The sequence below is a fragment of the Jaculus jaculus genome, chromosome 10 (genome assembly GCF_020740685.1).
Source record: "Jaculus jaculus isolate mJacJac1 chromosome 10, mJacJac1.mat.Y.cur, whole genome shotgun sequence".
Classification (NCBI taxonomy): domain Eukaryota; kingdom Metazoa; phylum Chordata; class Mammalia; order Rodentia; family Dipodidae; genus Jaculus; species Jaculus jaculus.
Window position 1 is genome coordinate 12,227,191 of NC_059111.1, and position 21,441 is coordinate 12,248,631.

At 41.3% G+C, this 21,441-nt stretch overlaps 1 protein-coding gene across 1 annotated transcript in view; it reads right to left on the reverse strand.

Moving 5' to 3' along the window:
- The window catches only part of Clpx (caseinolytic mitochondrial matrix peptidase chaperone subunit X), a 56,507-nt gene that overhangs the window by 11,657 nt on the left and 23,409 nt on the right, over window positions 1-21,441 (reverse strand). Inside the window, exons 4-9 of the mRNA XM_045161047.1 lie at window positions 13,604-13,758; window positions 10,635-10,794; window positions 8,052-8,093; window positions 5,098-5,274; window positions 3,394-3,558; window positions 1,058-1,146 (exon numbers count right to left, since the gene is read on the reverse strand). Of these exons, the coding sequence (XP_045016982.1) occupies window positions 1,058-1,146; window positions 3,394-3,558; window positions 5,098-5,274; window positions 8,052-8,093; window positions 10,635-10,794; window positions 13,604-13,758 (788 nt within the window). The remainder of the gene's footprint in view (window positions 1-1,057; window positions 1,147-3,393; window positions 3,559-5,097; window positions 5,275-8,051; window positions 8,094-10,634; window positions 10,795-13,603; window positions 13,759-21,441) is intronic.

A 21,441-nucleotide genomic window follows, 5' to 3' on the forward strand; every position in this document is an offset into this window, starting at 1 on the left:
AAATAATTACTTATATAAATTAAAATTTTATTCTATTCCCTATCATTGAAAATACCTTTGAAAACCCTTCATAAAAAATTTATCTAGCCAGGCGTGGTGGTACATGCTTTTAATCCCAGCTCTTGGCAGGCAGAGGAAGAAAGATCTCTGTGATTTCGAAGCCAGCCTGAGACTACATAGTGAATTCCAAGTCAGCCTGGGCTAGAGTGAGACCCTACCTCAAAACACAAAAAATTTTATGCAACACATTTTCTCATTATAACTTTGTCAAGAAAAATTCAAGCAATTTTCATTTGTCATGATTAGTTATCATTAAAGATTAAGTTGGCCACCAGACCACTGTGACTTTAGTTATGATTCTGCTTTGATTAAAATGCTATTTAATACCTATCTCTCATCCCCTACTCTGGTTTTTGGGTTTTTTTTTGGGGTGTGTGTGTGTGTGTGTAATACAGTCTTGCTATATTGCCCATGCTGGCCTCAGTCTTTCAATGCTCCTTGCCACTGCCTCCCAAGTGCTGGAATTACATACAGGTGTGTTCTTCACATCCTGCCTTATTTTACACCAGTCTTCTCAAAATGGGGAAAATGAGAAGCATGTGTATATCATTTACCTCTAGATAGAACACAAACTTTCTTCAATAGTCTAGAAATGTTACCTGGGTCTTTGAGAAATAAAAGACTAACTTTATTTTTTTCCTGTTTCTTAAAAATATTTTACATTTCCTAAGAAATATAATTTGTTATTTAAAATCATTAAAAATTCTCTTTAGGGTCTGAACTACTTTAAAATGATAAGTGAAGCTGGGCATGGTGGTACACGGCTGTAATCCAAGTACTCAGGAGGCAGAGGCAGGAGTACTGCTATGGCCTGCACAGACCCTATCTCAAAATGAATACTAAGTGAATATAAAAATACAAATAAGGTGGTATATGAAGTTTAGGTGGGAGAAATAGAACAGAATCTAATTGAATGTGAAACCAAACGTACAATATTTGGGAGGTTGATGTATTCCCTTCCTTTTAGTGGGCTTGAACAAAATATTCAACTGCTTACTTGCTGAACGCCTTCTCCACCTACATCCCGTAATTGATGAATGCCTGGCACACTGCCAATCTTATCTACTTCATCCAGAAAGACAATTCCTATAATTTAAGGAGGATTCTATTTATAATGTGAAAAAAATTAAGACACAAGATAGTCTCAGATTCAAAAAGATTAGACAGCTACAAAGCAAAGTCACTCAGGTTTTTCATACTTAACATGCAATGGCTTGATCACTTAATATACTGCTATTACTTTCATTCATAGTTTTTTTTAAATTTACTTTTTATTGATTTGAGACAGGGAGGGAGGAAGGGAAGGAGAGAGAGAGAGAGAGGCGTGCCAGGGCCACTAGCCACTGCAAATAAACTCCAGAAGCATGTGCCACCTTGTGTATCTCACTCACATGGGTCCTGGGGAATTGAACCTGGGTCCTTTGGCTTTATAGCTTTAACTGCTAAACCATCTCTCCAGCCCTCAATCATCATTTTTAACTTTTTTTTGTTTTTGTTTTTTCAAGGTAGGGTCTCACTCTAGTTCAGGCTGACCTGGAATTCACTATGTAGGCTCAGGGTGGCCTGAAACTCACAGCGATCCTCCTACCTCTGCCTCCCAAGTGCTGGGATTAAAAGCGTGCACCACCACGCCCAGCTTCTTGAAAAATGTTTTTATCTCTTTATTTGCAGGAAGAGAGGAAGCGACAAAGAGAGAAGGAAAGAAGGAAAGAGAGAATGAATGAGAACGGCTATGTCCAGGCCTCTTGCCACTGCAGATTAACTCCACAAATGTGAACCACTTTGTGCTTCTGGGCTTAACATGGGTACTGAGGAATCAAATCTGAGCCATCAGACTTTGCAAATAAGTGCCTTGACCACTGAGCAATCTTCCAGCCCTCATTCATCATTCAATGTACTTTTTTTTTTTTTTTCAGTTTTTCAAGATAGGGTCTCACTCAAGCACAGGCTGACCTGGAATTCACTATGTACTCTCATGGTGGCCTGGAACTCAGGGCAATCCTCCTACCTCTACCTCCCAAGTACTGGGATTAAAGGCGTGAGCCACCATGCCCAGCTCTTATGTAACTATGTTTGAATTTATTTTATAGATATTACTTGAGTACAATAACCAAAAGCTCTGTGACAGCACTTATCTATTCTACTGATATATTCAAGTTTTTTCTCATTGGGAAGGTGAGCTATAGTGTACAAACATGAGGTATTTGCTGGCACTAGCAAAACTGTATCTGCCTCTTGACACCTACAGTCTTGTCTTAAAGGAATCTGCACAGGAGGCTGTCCTGGTTCTCATGTAAGGGCAGAAGGCAACGGAGAACTGCAGCATCTATGACATCCTGCAGATCTGACTCAACTGTTTCCACACTCCACTCCGCACTGTCCCACCCTTGCCCCCAACCCCAACCCTGCACCAACCCTGGCATTACAAGTTGGGAGGGGAGTGAGAACAAGAAAACCAGTGGTAATATCAAACATCTAATGGAATAGCAATAGTCTGTTTGCATCCTAGCAGCCATCTTGGTGACCATGAGACAAAGTAAATTTGTAGTTCTTAGTCAGGATACTAGAAAGTATGAATGTAACTGGCTACTTTTATATAATTACAATGTCAGCCCTTTACTTGAGTTAAGGATCTTGTTTTTTTTTTTGTTGTTTTTTAAGGTTTTTATTTTTATTTATTTATTTGAGAACAACAAAAAGAGAAAGAGGCAGATAGAGAGAATGGGCGCGCCAGGGCTTCCAGCCACAGCAAATGAACTCCAGACGCGTGTGCCCCCTTGTGCATCTGGCTAATGTGGGTCCTGGGGAATTGAGCCTCAAACCGGGGTCCTTAGGCTTCACAGGCAAGCGCTTAACCACTAAGCCATCTCTCCAGCCCATGTTTTTGTTTTTTGAGGTAAGGTCTCACTCTAGTCCAGGCTGACCTGGAATTCACTATGTAGTCTCAGGGTGGCCTCAAACTCAGGACGCTCCTCCTGCCTCTGCGTCCTGAGTACTGGATTAAAGGTGTGTGCCACCACATACAGCAGGATTTTTCTTTTTAAAAATACTTTTATTTATTTGCAAGTATTGAGAGGTAGAGAGTAGAGAGACAGATAAAGAGACTAAGTGTGCCAGGGCCTCCAGCTGCTTCAAATGAACTCCAAACACATGCACCACTTATGCATTTGGCTTTATTCAGGTTCTGGGGAATGAAACCCAGGTCATTAGGTTTTCCAGGCAAGCACCTTAACCGGTGAGCCATCTCTCAGGCCCCAGAATTATTATTTCTTAATATTAGACTGCTTTCCACTAAACTACTTCTGAGACAGACAAGCCATACTCACAACATACCTTGTTGCGCTTTCTCTACATTGTAATTGGCATCTTGGAGCAGTTTGGCAATCACAGATTCGATATCTTCACCTACATATCCAGCCTGAGTCAAAGTTGTACAGTCACAGATAGCAAAAGGGACATCAAGGCATTTAGCTAAAGTTTGTGCCAGCAGAGTTTTACCTATAAGTAGAAACAGTAACTAAAAATTTACTAAAAATATGCTGTTACACAATTTTCAACAGAAATGCAAAATAAACTTTAGCATATTAATAAAAAGTTGCTACATCTGTTCTCTGTTATATTCAGATCCAGCTGTACCTATTTGTCATTTCCATTACAAAGTTATGGATTGGTACAACAGTGTTGCTTATTTGTTATTTATTTGAGGGAGGAGGGGGAGACAAAGAATGGGCGTGCCAGGGCCTCCAGCCCCTGAGAATGAACTCCAGATGCGTGAGCCAGCTTACACGGACACTGGGGAGTCAAAGCTGGATCCCTGGCTTCAAAGTCAAGCGCCTTAACTGCTCTCTCTCCAGCCCCAGTTAACTTTTTTTTTTTTTTTTAAGTTAAGAGCTGGGGATATGGCTTAGTAGTTAAAAGGCATTTGCTTACAAAGCCTGCTGGCTTGGGTTCTATCCCCCAGTACCTACATAAAGTCAGATGCACAAAGTGGTGCATGTATCTGGAGTTTGTATGCAGTGGCAAGAGGCCCTAGTGTGCCTATATTCTCTCACTCTCACTCTCAAATATGTAATTGAACAAATTAATTTTTTTTAAGTTAGAATTAGCAAGGCATGGTGGAACATGCCTTTAATCCCAGCACTCGGAAGGCCAAGGTAGAAGGATTGCTGTGAGTTCAAGGCCACTCTGTGACTATATAGTGAATTCCAGGTCAGCCTGGTCTAGAGGGAGACCCTATCTTAAAAAAACAATAAAGCAGCCAGGCAGAAGTGGTGCACGCCTTTAATCCCAGCACTCAGGAGCAGAGGTAGAAGCATTGCTGGGAGTTCGAGACCACCCTGAAAATAGAGTGAATTCCAGGGCAGCATGAGCTAGAGAGAGACCCTACCTCGAAAAACCAAAAAAACAAAACAAAACAATAAAGCTAGAAGTTAGCCCAAAGGGCAGCCACATTATCTCAAATTCAGCTTGAGGCCAACATGGGGAAGGAACACTGATGTATCCAGAAGACCATTACTAGTTTCTTTTCCAGTGTGTATGCTTTCACACATGTGTGTACATGCGAGGAGGTCACAGGTCCATTGCTTCCCATCACTCTCCACCTGATTTACTGAGACAGTCTCTCTCTCTGAACCCAGAGCTCACTGATGCAGTGAGTCTAGCGAGCCAGCTTGCTCCACCTCTGCCTCCCAAGCATTGGGATCACAGATCGACAAAGCCGTGGCACCCACCACAACAGCCCAGCATGGGTGCTGGGGATCCAAACTTCAGGTCCTCATGCTTACACAGCAAGCACTTTGCTAACTGAGCTATTTCCCCAGCCTCTTGTTTTGTTTTGTTTTATTTTGAGACCAGTTCTCTTTGTATTCCAGGGTGGCCTGAAACTATGCAGCTGAGGCTGGCCTCAAACCACTGGCAATATTCCGCTCTTGGCCTCTCAAGTGTGAGAGGCAGAGTCCCCCAATTACAAGTGTAAATTACACAATCTTTTGTCTATCTCTTAAAATAAGCAGCAAAATTTCCCAGGAACTTATTTACCTGACCCAGTTGGTCCAAGCAGCAAAATATTACTTTTTTCAAGTTTTATGTCATCATGAGCAGAATCCAATACTTCACCTCCTCGCTTTTCCTGAGGTATTTGCTGGTTTACCTGCTGCTGCATTGATGCTCCTAAAGCATTCCCGTGCGGGCTAATTCCAGCAATCTGAAGCAATTCTGGGCGGGGGTGGGGGGGGGGGGAGAGCCAAAGGAATTACTATGGGTGCATTCAGTTTACTCAAAAACAATACCCCACAAACTACATCAAAAAAGCACCATTTTGAAGTAATTTAAGTATTTCCACATTCTTTTTACTTAAAAAGAAAACCTCACATTATCTACTGAGCTAAAAACACAGGACTATATAAATACAAAACACTTCAAAAAAAGGAAATAAATTCTTCTTATTCTACTTATTTATGAAAGTGTGTAAGAATACCACCTATATAAGGAAAGTATTATAACAGAACTACAGTGTCAGCTTTCTGCGTTCCTCGGTCTCTGAACACCTAAGGATCTCAAGAATGTCATAAGCTTTTTGGTTGTTTTCTAATCTATAAAATAATGATAGCTGCCCTATCGATTTCAAACACACAATTGGAAGGTACAACAACAACAAAATGATCTGGAGATGGTTCATTATTTTTTGTTTTTCAAGGAAGGCTCTCACTCTAGCCCAAGTTGACCTGCAACTGACTCTGTACCTCCTGGCTGGACTTGAACTCACTGTGATACTCCTACCTCAGCCTTCCGAGTATGGGACTAAAGGTGTGTGCCACCACAGCCAGCTGATTTGGAAGTATTTTGAAGGCTGAAGGAACAAGATTTCTTTTCTTTTCTTCTTTCTTTATTTTTGGTTTTGTTTTGTTTTATATTTCAATGAAGGGTCTTGCTCTGGTCCAGGCTGACCTGGAATTCACTATGCAGTCTCAGGATGGCCTCGAACTCATGGTGATCCTCCTACCTCTGCCTCCTGAGTGCTGGGATTAAAGGCGTGTGCCACCATGCCCGGCTAGGATTTCATTTTTTTTCCCAGTACAAATGTTTTGAGTGAAATATGAATGAGAGGTATTTGGGACCTTGGGCTCTCGTCTCAGTTCTGGTGCTCCGTGGTCATGGGACCATGGAAAGCTAACTTTCCACACCTTCAATGAAAATACTGAGATAGAGCTGGGTGTGGTGGTGCACGCCTTTAATCCCAGCACTCGGGAGGCAGAGGTAGGAGGATTGTCATGAGTTCAAGGCCACCCTGAAATGACAGACTTAATTCCAGGTCAGCCTGGACCAGAGTGAGACCCTACCTCGAAAAACCAAAAAATAAATAAATAAATAAATAAATGAAAGGAAATACTGAGATACATGACCTTTCTAGCCTCTTCCACATCTAAAAAGGATTCCTGGGGGATGGAGACACAGCTTAGCGGTTAAGGTGTTTGCCCACAAAGTCAAAGGATCCCAGTTCAATTCTCCAGGACCCACATCAGCCTGATACACAAAGGGGCACATATGTCTGGAATTCATTTGCAGTGGCTGGAGGCCGTGATGTGCCTATTCCCCCCCCTTTTCCAAATAAATAAATAAAAAGGATTCCTTCAGCACACCAACAAAACGTCACTATGCTGGCCTGACAAACACATGCTTAACCAGATGGGAGTGAAGTTGTTGGGGATATATCGCTTGATCAGCTGGGTGCCCACAAAAATGAATGTTTTCTCTTGACAGCCTAAGATCATCACCTTGGTAAATACCCTGAGTGTTCCTGGTTTTTAGCCTATGAAGTATCTGTGACCATGTGACACTTGTTTATATTTCTAGATTTATTTTTAGATTGTTTCTAAGAAATGGGTTAAGAATATACCAGTGCTTTCTAGTGATTACTTTAATCAAACCAATACATAAACAGTTCAGCAATCATAGTGCTATGTTCCTTTTCCATCTGACTGTTCCTTAGAAACTACCTTTACTTAAGGTAGTTACTAAGGTTACCAGCTCAATAAATACTTGCACTTAAGTCGTGCCTCCATGAAAGCTCCAATAACTATTTCCAACTCGTTTTTTTTTGTTTGTTTTTTTTTTCGTTTTTTGAGGTAGGGTCTCACTCTGGTCTAGGCTGACCTGGAATTAACTCTGTAGTCTCAGGGTGGCCTTGAACTCACAGTGATCCTCCTACCTCTGCCTCCTGAGTGCTGGGATTAAAGGCGTGTGCCCCCATGCCTGGTACTATTTCCAACTCTAATTACAACTGGGGGTAAAATGTGTATGTGTGCATGAAAATAATTTATAAGCAAGCTCCAGATTGAAAAAATATAACTATTAATATGTTTATATTTAGAGGAAAACTGATGATGCTTTATATTTTCCTACATTTGCTTTAAGAAGCATCAAACTGCCTGGAGAGATGGTTCAGGGGTTGAGATGCTTGCCTCCAAGACTAACAACCCAAGTTTGATTCCTCAGGAACCACATAAGCCAGATACACAAGGTGGCACATGCATCTGGAATTCGTCTGCAGTGGCTACAAGCTCTGGCGTGCCCATTCTTTCTCTCTTCTCTCTGTACACACACACACACACACACACATATACATACATATATACATATATATATATATATATATATATATATACACACACACACACACACACATATACATACACACACGCACACACACATATATTGCTCTTTCTCTCAAATAAATAAAATATTTTAAAAAGAATCAAACAGAAAAAATAAGAAGCAAATGCGCTACCCAACTATAAAAATTATGAAAAACTGCTCTGAAGTAATATATATATACCATGTATGGTAAAAACATTTAAGTAATATACATACTTTTTCTTAAGTAATATACAAAAGCAAATACATTCCTATCATTACTACTGCTACGACACTTCTCTGAGGCAAATCTCAAACACAATGACTACTACAGGAAGAGCTGAGAAATGGTCACTTACTTGTAAATCTGTACTCATCCTCTCGTCGTCTTATTTCTAACTCTAAAAAAGAAGATAAAAATGGCAACGTGAAAATATTACAGATTTGTTTGGTTTGAGGAAACAAAAAATGAGTATCCTATATCCTGCCTTCCTCCAAATACATTAAAAAGTATATGTTCAATGTTTATAGCTTGTTATATTATTAACAAATTTATATGCAATACCAATTCTGTCAAAACAAAACAAGACCAGGTCTAATTATGACTGTTCAGGTATTAATATTCACATAAGTCAAAAAAAAATAATACCTACTGTGCTGGGCATGGTGGCACACACCTTTAACCCCAGCACTTGGGAGGCAGAGGTAGGAGGATCACCATGAGGCCACTCTGAGACTATATAGTGACCTTCAGGTCAGCCTGGGCTACAGTGAAACCCTAATACATACACACACACACACACACACACACACACACACACACACACACACCTTTTAAGAAAAGATACAATTTAAGCCTAGAAGTTTGAATTCTTCATATTATAATATTAAGAGCACATGTTCTTCTTGCATGGAGAGCACTTCACACTGAGTGACTCACAAAACCAGAAGTTTGCTCCATGACTAGACAATGCTATTTGCACCTTATAAACATGAGAGTTCCAAGTCGTCCGTTTGGGAGGACTTCTACCTTCTAAAAATAAAGTGATTGACACTACCACAGAACTATTCTGTGGTAAGTTCAACAAGGGAACAGGTGTTCTTCACTGAAATTAGTTACACGCTTATCAGCTACTAAAGACAATTTAGCAGAACTTCCTCAATTTGCACAGTAATGACTAAAGAATCTAAAATGTTAAGTGACAGGCCAAAATTAGAAATCAGTGGTTTCTGGACAACAAAATAAAACCTAACTGGTTATATTTTACTTTAGTCATAATTTTAACAAATCAACCTATTAATATACTTTATTGTCTACAATGAGCTGAGATCACATAGTATACTGATTTATCCGAATATCAGGTTAACAGAAATTGTACTTATAATCGTTCACACATTTGCCCTTAGCCTGGCTCTCCATAGCTGGGGACCAAAGACGAAAGAGTGCTGGGTCTGCTGTATTAAGTCACCTCCACATATATCTGACGTGGGCAAATGAACACGAAGAGAAGAACTGAGTTGTCCAGAACCCTGCAATGATTTGGCCATGGAGAGCTAGTTGTGCCGTCAATGAGAAAGGACTTCCAAATTTCTGTTTCTTGGGCTGGAGATGGCTAAGCAGTTAAGGTGCTTGCTGGCGAAGCCTAGGGACCTAGGTTCGATCCCCAGTACCCAGGTAAAGTCAGATGCACAATGTGGCGCATGAATCTAGAGTTCTGTTTGTAATAGCTAGAGGCCCTGGTGCACCTGTTCTCTCTGTCTCAAATAAATAAACTATATATACAGTGTATGCTTGCTAAACAAGTGCTCTGCAACTGAGCGGTACCCCTGACCTTTTCAGACATTTTTTTCCCCATAACAACCCACCAATAAGAAATATATTGCCGAGCGTGGTGGTGGCGCACGCCTTTAATCCCAGCACTTAGGAGGCAGAGGTAGGATCCCTGTGAGTTCGAAGCCACCCTGAGACTATATAGAGAATTCCAGGTCAGCCTGACCTAAAGTGAAACTCTACCTTGAAAAACAAAAAAAACAAAAAAAAAAAAAAAATTGAGGGGGCTGGAGAGATGGCCCAGTGGTTAAGTGCTTGCCTGTGAAGCCTAAGGACCCGGGTTTGAGGCTCAATTCCCCAGGACCCACATTAGCCAGATGCACAAACGGGGTACACGCGTCTGGAGTTCGTTTGCAGTGGCTGGAGGCCCTGGCGTGCCCATTCTCTCTCTCTCTCTGCCTCTGCCTCTGTCTGTCGCTCTCAAATAAATAAAAATAATTTTAAAAAATTAAAAAAGAAAAAAGAAATATATTGAGGGCTGGAGAGATGGCTTAGCACTTAAGGCACATGCCTGAGAAGCCTAAGAACACAGGTTTGATTCTCCAGGCTCCATGTAAGCCAGACGCACAACTCCAGATGTGTGTGGAATTCGTTTGCAGTGGCTAGAGGTCCTGGCATGCCCATTTTCTCTCTTCACCGTCTCTCTAATAAAGAAATAAAAATCTTAAAAAAAAAAAAAAAGAAAGAAAGAAATATATTGATCCAGGTGTAGTGGCACATGCCTTTAATCCCAGCATTTGGGAAGCAAAAGTAGGACAGTCATGAGTTCAAGGCCACCCTAAGATTACATAGTGAATTCCAGGTCAGCCTGAGCTGCAATGAAATCAACCCTAACTTGAAAAACAAAAAAACAAATAAATATATATATATATATACATACATACATATACACATATATATAGTGTTTTATGACTCAAAAATTTAAAGACAATACTTACCTAGGAGTTATACTTTGGTATTTTCTATTAAGACCTACTAAACGAAAACATAATGCTACTACTGATAAAATGCGAATATGACTTTATAACCCACTAAGGGGAATGGATTTACAGGCAAAAGCAAAGATTAAGCATAGTCATCTGTATACTGGTCAGTTGTCAGAACCACTAACCTCTGGGTGTTAAAGACGTCTGCTTCTCAACCTCTGCTTGCTGTCTCAGATTGGCTGGGATGTTATTATATATTCTTTTATAATGATTATACACAGCAACTGAAAGGACTTTCTTAGCAAATGACTGGCCCACAACATACTTGTCGAGGTAGTTATAAATCTGAAAAATGATTAAATATGAATAGTTCACTATCATAAAACACAAATATTATAAAACTGCATACCAAGTAATCTGCTTAGTTTTAAATCTGAACAGAATAACATTCAAAATGAAATACTGAGCTGGAGAGATGACACAGTGGTTAGGGCATTTGTCTGCAAAGCCAAAGGACCTTGGTTTGATCCCCTAGTAAGCCAGATGTACAAGGTGGTACATAAGTCTGGAGTTTGTTTGCAGTGGCTGGAGGCTTTAATGCACCCATTCTCTCAGTCTCTGTGTTTGCCTCTTTTTTTTTTGCTTTGTTTTGTTTTTTCGAGGTAGGGTCTCATTCTGGTCCAGGCTGACCTGGAATTAACTCTGTAGTCTCAGGGTGGCCTTGAACTCATGGCGATCCTCCTACCTCTGCCTCCCGAGTGCTGGGATTAAAGGTGTGCGTCACCACGCCCGGCTGTGTTTGCCTCTTTTTATCTCACTCTCTCAAATAAATAAATAAAAATTTTAAAAATGAAATGGGGGCTGGAGAGATGGCTTAGCGGTTAAGTGCTTGCCTGTGAAGCCTAAGGACCCCGGTTCGAGGCTCGGTTCCCCAGGTCCCACGTTAGCCAGATGCACAAGGGGGCGCACGCATCTGGAGTTCGTTTGCAGAGGCTGGAAGCCCTGGCGCGCCCATTCTCTCTCCCTCCCTCTATCTGTCTTTCTCTCTGTGTCTGTTGCTCTCAAATAAATAAATAAATAATTAAAAAAAAATTTTTAAAAATGAAATGGTGGGAGCTGGAGAGATGACTTAGCAGTTAAGGTGCTTGTTTGCAAAGCTTAAGGACTCAGGTCTGATTCCCCAGTACCCATGTAAGCCAGATGCACATGGTGGCACATGCATTTAGTTTGTTTGCAGTGGCTGGAGGGGCTGGTACACCCATTTTTTCTCTGTCTCTCAAATAAATTAATTTAAAAAAAAATGAAATGCTAGCCAGGCGTGGTGGGACATCCTTTAATCCCAGCATTCGGGAGGCAGAGGTAGGAGAGTCACTGTGAATTCTAGGCCACCTTGACAGTACATAGTGAATTTTAGGTCAGCCTGGGTTAGAGTTCATACCCTACCTTGGAAAAGAAAAAAAAAAAAAGGAAGGAAGGAAGGAAGAAGGGAAGGAAGGAAATGCTAGGCTGGAAAGATAGCGCAGTGGTTAAGGCACCTGCCTGCAAAGTTTAAGGACCCAGGTTCAGTTCCTCAATACCCATGTAATAATGCCAGATGCACAAAATGGCACATGCATCTGGAGTTTATTTGCAGAGTTATAGACCCTGGTGCACCCACTGTCTGTCTCTCGCTCCCTCCCTCCTTCCCTCTCCCCTTGCAAATAAATAAAAAGAAAAATGAAATGCAAAGGTACAATCTACTACATAGCAATGATTCAAAGATCCTAAACCCTAAGTGAACAAAACCATAATTCAGTTGTTACCTAGCATAACAAAGTATCACTGTTTTCTGCTAATGTAATGCTAGTTTCTATACTACAAATAATGCAATTGGTCATAATTTTTTTTTTAAGCTAACATTAGTCTCTTGGAAGCCTAAGGCTTCTAGAGAGTTAACACTACCAAAGCCAAGGTGATGTACAGGCTGGCCCTGACATATTGGCTGTGATGAAATTACTTGCTGACATTGTTAGATTGAAAGATGTCGTACCATAAAATTAACTAGAGGGGATAAACAAAGGCTGGTGGTGTGTAGGATTCCAAACAAACAAAGTCAATGGCTAGATTATGTTTGCTTGTTTATTGAAATAGGGTTTACTCTGTAGCCCAGGCTGGCCCTGAAGTGGCAACAATCGCCCTGCCTCAACCTCCCAAAGTGTTAGGATTATAGGCATGAACCACATGCCTGACTGGACTATTCTAGCTGGACTATTATAACCATATTATTTCATATTTCAGTTTTTTTTTGTTTGTTTTTGTTCTCTGAGGTAAGGTCTCACTCTAGACCAGGCTGACCTGGAATTCACTATGGAGTCTCAGGGTGGCCTCGAGCTCTCGACATCCTCCTACCTCTGCCTCCCAAGGGCTGGGACTAAAGGTAGGCACCACCACGACAAGCCTAGATTTCAGTATTTTTTAAGTAATTTTATTTATTTGCAAACAGAGAGAAAGGAGACAGAGAATGAGCACGCTACAGTTTCCAGCCACTGTTAACAGACTCCAGGGGCATGCATGTGCCACTTTGTGCATCTGGCTTTATGTGGCTACTAGGGAATTGAACCCTGGTCGTTAGGCTCTGCAGGCAAGCACCTTAATCACTGAACCATCTCTTCAGCCCTTTCATCATATTCAAACTGGCTAAGAATATTCTCATAATCATCTAAGTATATTTCATTGACACTGAATACAGTAACCATGACAGGGAAAAAAGCCAAAGAACCTGTATCTACATCCCAAGTATTAAATATCAATAACGATTTATCCAGCAATACTCTACATAAAAACTTACAGGACTAGAGAGATGACTCAGTGGTTAAGGTGCTTGCTTACAAAGGCTAACAATGTGGGTTCGATTCCCTAGTACCCACACATAAAGCCAGATACACAAAGTAGCACATGCATCTGGAGCTCATTTGCAGCAGCTAGACGCCCTGATGCACCCATTCTCTCTCGTTTTGTAAATAAAGAAAAATATAATAACAATAAATTAAAAAAGAAGTAATAAATTTGATTAGATGCTACTATTAGGGTTGAATGTGTATACAGGAGAGAGAGGCACTGGAATGTTCTGCAGAAAATAACACCACATGTTAGAGTGAGAAGGAGCCGCACAAACCTTCTTGGGCGGGGGAGGCGGCTTCTGCTGGAACGCCAACTTCACTGCTTCTGCTGCAGATTCCGGCTCTTTAATGACGCTTTTCTTGGAGTCTGCTTCGGACAGCACAACAAAAAAGTGGTGGCATTTTTCACATTTGACAAAACGAGTAGAGGCTAAAAAAGAAAACAGAAGTGAGCAAAGGAATATGAAAGAAGTCCTATAGTGTGTGACTTAAAGACTCACTATAGGCCAGGGTATAGCTCAGTGGCAGAGCATTTGCCTACCAGGCTCAGGTCCCTGGGTTCAAGCTCTAGTGGTGGTGGAAACCACAGACAGACAAAAAGTAGTTTATACATACACTAAGAATGCTACAGAGACAGGTTCATTTTTGTTCATTTGGCATGGTGGTGCATACCTGTAACCCCAGCACTTGGGAAGTGGAGGCAGGAACATCAAGAGCTGAAGATCAACCGAACAAGCCAGATGCACAAAACAGCACATGCATCTGTAGTTGACTTGCAGTGGCTGGAGGCCCTGGCATGCCCATTCTCTCTGTCTGTCTTCCCCCACCCCCTCTCTGCTTGCAAATAAATAAATATTTCAAAAATAAATTTTTAGCCAGCGTGGTGGCACACACCTTTAATCCCAGCACTTGTTGAGGCAGAAGTAGGATTGCTGTGAGTTCAAGGTCACCCTGAGACTACAAAGTGAATTCTAGAGTGATAACCTACCACAAAAAAAAAATTAAAAAGCTTTCCCAATTCCAAAGCATGGGCTTTAGCCTAATCCTATTAATGATAACCAGGAATCTTAAGAGAAAACAATGTGGCAGAGTATCCCATATAAATACAGAAAATGAAGACATAACTGGCATGTCTAGATAATACATTTTTAAGGTGGTTCTGTGCATAAACCAACTAGACAAACAATTTTACAGAGAAAAAGAATTTTTTAAATATCCAGTAGTGCCCGGCATGGTGAAATACACCTTTAATCCCAGCACACTATTAGAAAATGAGGCAAAAGACCAAGTGGAGGGCTGGAGGAATGGTACAGTGGTTAAGGCACTTGCCTGAGAAGGCTAAGGACCCAGGTTCAGTTGCTCAGACCCATGTAAGCCAGATGCACAAAGTAGTGCACATATCTGAAATTTGTATGCAGTGGCTGGAGGGCCTGGCATGCCCAAATTCTGTCTGTCTGTCTCTCTCTCTCTCCCTTTCTCTCTCCCATAAATAAATAAATAATTAAAAATACATTTTAAAAATTACATTTTGTATAAATACTAGCAGCAAACTTTAAAACCTCCCAAGGCTTCATGCAAGTTTCCTATTTACTGGTCCCCTATAAATCTTTAGTTAAAAAAAAAAACAAAAAACATTCCAAGTAACCACAATTAATACAAGTTTGAATATGTAATCAACACTCCCAATCAAAGGTAAGAAAAACAGGACCTTTATTTTATAACGAGGCACCAGTCTGCAGCTGTGACTAATGGTAACAGGGCAAGGATTAAAGGGCAGAGAAGCCTCTGATCTAGTTCAGGCTGTGAGACAGGAAAATCTGGCCTGAGAACAAAAGATCAAAATACTTCTCTAAGGGAATTAGGGCAAAGGGAAAGAGATTAAATACTAACATATCTATTTGCTGTTTATCAGAGGTTGCTTAAATTTGACTCAAATACTATAGTTATAAATTTCTAGTGAAACATGGTTAATAATATATACCCATCTTTAAGGGTTCATTTTAATTGTCAAAATGCTATTTGGAGGGGGAAAATAGATTAATTATAAGGTATAATTTTTGTACCTAGGAATAAGAAGAAAATATATAATTTTGTTAACTTGCCTGGGAATACTTTCTATATTACATGATTACTGTATCATACTGTGTTCCTTTGAATAAAATACAGCCCACTAAACATGCCTCTAATATGCCAAAGAAAAGATTACTTCAGTAAAACTATTCAGTAGACTTTTCTTTTCTTTTGTAATACTGACCTATTCCCCAAGTGTGGTGAGATTTATATAAATGAAAGGTCATAAGTTTGAACACTCTTCCAGGTCCAAAATAAAAACTTGAAGCCATGCCTGTGAAGCCTAAGGACCCTGTTTCGAGGCTCGATTCCCCAGGACCCACATAAGCCAGATGCACAAGGGGGCGCTTGTGTCTGGAGTTTGTTTGCAGTGACTGGAGGCCCTGGCCCGCCCATTCTCCCTCCCTCTCTCTCTCTGTCACTTATAAATAAATAAATTAAAAAAAAAAACAAAAAACAAACTTGAAGCCAGGCTGGAAACATGGCTTAGTGGTCAAGTGCTTGCCTGTGAAACCTAAGGACCACAGTTCAAGGCTCGATCCCCTTTGCCAGATGCACAAGGGGGCGCATGGGTCTGGAGTTCATTTGCAGTGGCTAGATGCCCTGGCATGCCCATTCTCTCCCCCCCCCCATTCTCTTCCTCTCCCTCTCTTTCTCCCTCTCCCTCTCCCTCTCTGTCTCTCTCTCTCTTTCTCTTTCTCTATTGCTCTCAAATAAAAAATAAAACAATCTTGAAGCCAGGTGTGTTGGCACATGCCTTTAATCCTAGCACTGCACTGGGGAGGCACAGGTAGGAAAACAGCCGTGAGTTCAAGGCCACCCTAAGACTACATCGTGAATTAGTCCAGGTCGGCCTGGGCTAGAGTGAGACCCTACCTCAAAAAACAAAACAAAACAAAACAAACAAACAAAAAACCTTGAGGGCTAGAGAGATGGCTTAGCAGTTAAGGCACTTGCCTGTGAAACCTAGGGACACAGGTTCAAGTCCCATGTAAGTCAAATACACAAGGTGGTGCATGTGTCTGGAGTTTGTTTGCAATGGTTGGAGGCTCTAGTGTGCCCATTTACTATCTCTCTCCTTCTCTCACACACAAATAAACAAATAGATGAAAACTTAAAAGTGATCCTCCTGTTTCTGCCTCCCACGTACTAGGCACAGGTATATGATGCCACACTCAGCCTAAGAGCTCTCTTACACAAAACTAAAAAACAAAACAAACTTCAACAGGTTATTTTTTTTCGAGGTGGAGCGTCAGTCTAGCCCAGGCTGACCACAAACTAGTGCCGATCCTCCTACCTGAGTGCTGGGGTTAATTAAAATGTTGTGCCACCACGCCTAGCCATTATTTTTTTTTTAAAGTAAAAGAAAATTCGGCCGGGCGTAATCCCAGCACTCGGGAGGCAGAGGTAGGAGGATTGCCATGAGTTCAAGGCCACCCTGAGATTACAGAGTTAATTCCAGGTCAGCCTGGGCTACAGTGAGACCCTACCTCGAAAAACCAAAAAGAAAATTCGACAATATACATGGTATATTACACCTCGTAATTGTCATGAATAGGGAAAAGCAAAACTGGAAGGGCTCCCTGCAGTGCACTGTCTGGTCCCTGTGTAACATCTTCACCTGGAAGATGTCTTGCACGAGTGCTTGCTGGATGGTATACATGTACATCTTTCCCTTCCTTGATGTTTCCAGGTTTACTACCCTCCAGCCCCACCTCCTATTAGAATTCCTAGAGGAAACAGGTTCAGCCTTGAGGTGATTCCAGTAGTGATCTGACCTGTTAAACAGTGATTTTAAGACCATTCCCACATCCCCAGAATCTTAGCCTCTAGGGAAGCAGTCTTGGAACGCTTAACAGTCACCTCTGTGGTTAGTACAACCTGGGACATTTTGAGAAAATACTGCATCAGCCAAGCTGGCTAAGCAGGCCGATAAGGGATGCTACGGCAGGAGGATCATAAGTTCAAGTTATGTTTGGGGTACAAAGTGAATTTCAAGTCCGCCTGGGCAACTTTGTGAGGAAGTCTTAAAAGAGAGCTAGGAGCTGGGCGTGGTGGCGCCCAGCATTCGGGTGGCAGACGTAGGAGGATCACTATGAGTTTGAGGTCACCCTGAGACTACATAGTGAATTCTAGGTCAGCCTGGGCCAGAGTGAGACCCAACCTCGAAAAAAATAAACAAAAATAGAGAGGGGGGAGGGAGGGAATTACAATGGGATTTTTTTTATAATCATGGAAAATGCTAATAAAAATTTTTAAAAAACTGAAAAGAAAAAAAAAATTGAGCGCGCGCGTGCACACACGCGCTAGGAGGATGGAGAGGGGGCTTAGTGGCTAAGGCACACGCTGGTGAAGCCCAACGGCCAGTTCAACTTCCCAGAACCCACGTCAGCCAGAGGCACAAGGTGACGCACGTGCACCAAGGCGACACATGCACACAACATGGTGTACATGTCTGGAGTTTGATTACAGGGGCTAGAGGTTCTAGAATGCCAATTCTCTCGCTTTCTCATAAAAAAATTTTTTTAGCCAGCATGGTGGCATGCAGCACTCGTCAGGCAGAGATAAGATGATGGCCATTAGTCAAGGCCACCCTGAGACTATATAGTGAATTCCAGGTCAGTCTCTGCTAGAGTGAGACCCTACCTGAAGAAAAAAAAAAAAAAAAAAAAAAAGAAACAGAGAATGAGAGCAAGCCAGAGCCAACCACTGTGATGCATGCCTGTAATGCCAGAGCTTGGGAGATGGAGGAAGAAGTTCAAGGCCTGCCTGGGCCACACAAGACCCTGCCTCTAAAAACAAAAGAGAACCAAAATAAATAAATAAAAACAGGGCTGGAGAGATGTCTTAGTAGTTAAGGCACTTGCCTGCAAGCCAAAGGACCCAGGTTCAATTCCCTAAGAAACCACATAAACCAGGTGCACAATGTGGTACATGTGTTTGGGGTTCATTTGCAGCAGCTAAAGGCCCTGGTGCATCCATTCTATCTATCTGCCTCTTTGTTTCTCTCAAGTAAAATTAATTAATTAATTAATTAATTTAAATTAAAAAAAAACAAACAAGAGCCAGGTGTAGTGATGCACGCCTTTAATTCCAGCACTAGGGAGGCAGAGGCAGGAGGACTGCTGTGAGTTCAAGGCCACCTGAGACTACATAATGAATTCCAGGTCACCCTGGGCCATAGTGAGACCCTACCTTGAATAAACAAGGAAAAAGAAAGAGGTCTGAGAACATAGCTCAGTGGCAAATTCTTTGCCTAGCCCACAAAAAGTCCTAAATTCAATCTCCAGTACTGTAAAAATAAATACTTCATAAAACAATTTAATCCCAAAATGAACTATTTACTCCTCCTCCAAAAATCTCCTGTTTATAGAAATGGTTTCAAAACTTCTGAAAAGTCACTTCTATGTGATCTTGAAACTACTATTTAAAGCTTGCTAATTCTCAGCTTCTTCATGGATAAAAATTAGGATACTCTTCATCCTGAGAAAAATAAGGTTGAAGGAATAAAATATCTATTGGCATTTATTCAATTTCTTCCTTTACTTTTTTACACGAATAACCTATTCCCTAGATCTGTAAAGGTTAAATCTTAGGGGAAAAGAATAAGAAAACAAAAGTTTCCTGATTAAAGAGCAGCCAGGCCTTTAATCCCAAAATCCCAGGAGCCTGAGAATAGCCTCAGCCTGGGCTAGAGTAAGACCCTTCCTAAAAACAAATAAATAAATAAAATGCACATGACACTTTGAGCAACAGCAGTTTGCAGACTCTTAATTTTATTGCACTAAATTGTCTAGAAAGTTCTATCTTTCACTTCTACCACTTTCATTTTATGTTGTAATTCAACTCAAATTTCATTTAGACTGATTGTTCTTTTACCCGGTTAAGTCATGAAGAACATCTCTAACATTCCAAATATGAAATGGAGTCACTTTGTTTTTAAGAATTTATTTATTTATTTTGGTTTTTCAAGGTTGGGTTTCACACTATTCTAGGCTGGCCTGGGATTTCTCAGGGTGGTCTTGAATTCATGACAATTTTCCTACCTCTGGGTTAAAGGTGAGCACCACCACGGCAAGCAACTTTTATTTATTTTTTTTATTTTTGGTTGTTCGAAGTAGGGTCTCAGTCTAGCTCAGACTGACCTGGAATTCACTAAGTAGTCTCAGGATGGCCTTCAATTCACCAATTCTCTTACCTCTGCCTCCAGTGTGCTGGGATTAGAGGCACATGCCACCATACCTGACTTTTGATTTTTTATTTATTTATTTGAGGTAAGGTCTCGCTCTAGCCCAGGCTGACCTGGAATTCACTCTGTAATCTTGGAGTGACCTCGAAGTCACAGTGATACACCTACCTCTGCCTCCCAACTGCTAGGATTAAAGGCATGTACCTCCATGCCTGGCTGATTTTTACTCATTTTTAACTATTTTGTTTTTTTATTTTTATTATTTATTTATTTATTTTAGTTTTTCAAGGTAGGGTCTCATTCTAGCCCAGGCTAACCTGGGACTCACAAGGTGGTCTCAGAGTAGCCTCAAACTTATGATGATCCTCCTGCTGAGTGCTGGGATTGAAGGTGTGCGCCTACATGCCTAGCAGTTTAAGTCTTTTGAAACTGTTTTGTGGGAGGAATATGGAAGGATTTGGAACTTTAGAATAGAGAAGCCTTGCCGTACTGTGTGCAGTAGGACCATTATGGTAAGAGTATGAAAGATCTAAATGCAGAGAGAAGTGTGGCCTGTGAAGACTCGGCTTATGAGGTGTCAGAGGGAAAAAGGACTTTGCTGGGACTGAGACAGTTTGTGTGGGGTTCTGGAAGTCAGGCTGGCTGCATTCTGCTGGTGTCTTGAGAACTTGAGTGCAATTGAGTTTCCCATACTCTTTCTCTCTCTCCCTAACTCCTCTCTCCTCTCTCTTTGCACATAAATAAATAATAAACCTTTTTTTAAAGTAGTGGACTTGTGCATTTGGTAGTGTAAATGTGAGCAGGTTATTTAATAAAGATTACCACCACTGAGGATTGCCCAGTTCTTCTGCACTGGGACATTAGGAGTGCTGACTCTTTTGAAAGGAGGGGGCCTGAAAGAGTTCCCTTTTCCTCAAACTTGGCTTTATTCCCCCTGGATAAACAAATTTGGTACTAGTTTTGGAAATATGTGATAAATGCAAAAAAAAGGTGCCAAGTATACATGGTTCTGAGATGGCTAGTGGGAGGCACTTCAGCAGGGTTCGGGTTCACATCCCTGAACGGAGGCCCTGTGAGACCATGACATGGAACTGTGAAAATGAATCATGGGTCACAGTTGAGACCCCAAGATGCCAGGACTATAGGATGGTATTCACAGAAAACTGCTCACTTTGTCTTGGATAGATTGTGCCTGGAAAGCAAGCAGCACAGCTGGAGGGGAAGAAAGTTGCCCAAGTCTCTGGAGCTCAGAGGATTTCATCACAGGTCACAGGTGCTGGACATGGAGCTGCAGGATTTGACCTTTGCCCTGTTTGTTTTCTGTCTTGCTCAGGTCAAATCTTTCCTTGCTATGCTTTTTTGCAATGGGAATGTTTTCTGTGTATCACTATGTGTTGGAAGTATGCAACTTGTGTTTTGATTTTATAGGGCTTATAGAGACTGTCTTAAGTTTCCAAAAAGACTTTGGACTTTAGAACATTGAACAATGTTGGAAATAGTAAAGACTATAGGGACATTTAAAGTTGGACTGAATACACTGTGTATCATGAGAGAGTTATGAGTCTATGGGGAGCAGGGGTGGAATGTGGCAGTTTGAATGTAAAATGTCCCCCCATCCCAGCCCTATGTGTTTATGATTAAGCCTCAAAGTTAGTCTTCAGTGGGTGGAGCCTTGCTGGAGGTGTGTCACTAGGGACAGATACTGAGGTTTATTAATCTAGCTCACTGGATATTCATAGATAGCTCACTTCCTCCTGCTCCCTGTGATGCAAGCCAACTTCCTACTGGCTTCCCCAATCATGAAGAAACGTCCCCTCACAACAGTAAGCTAAAACAGACTCTTTCCTCCCATGA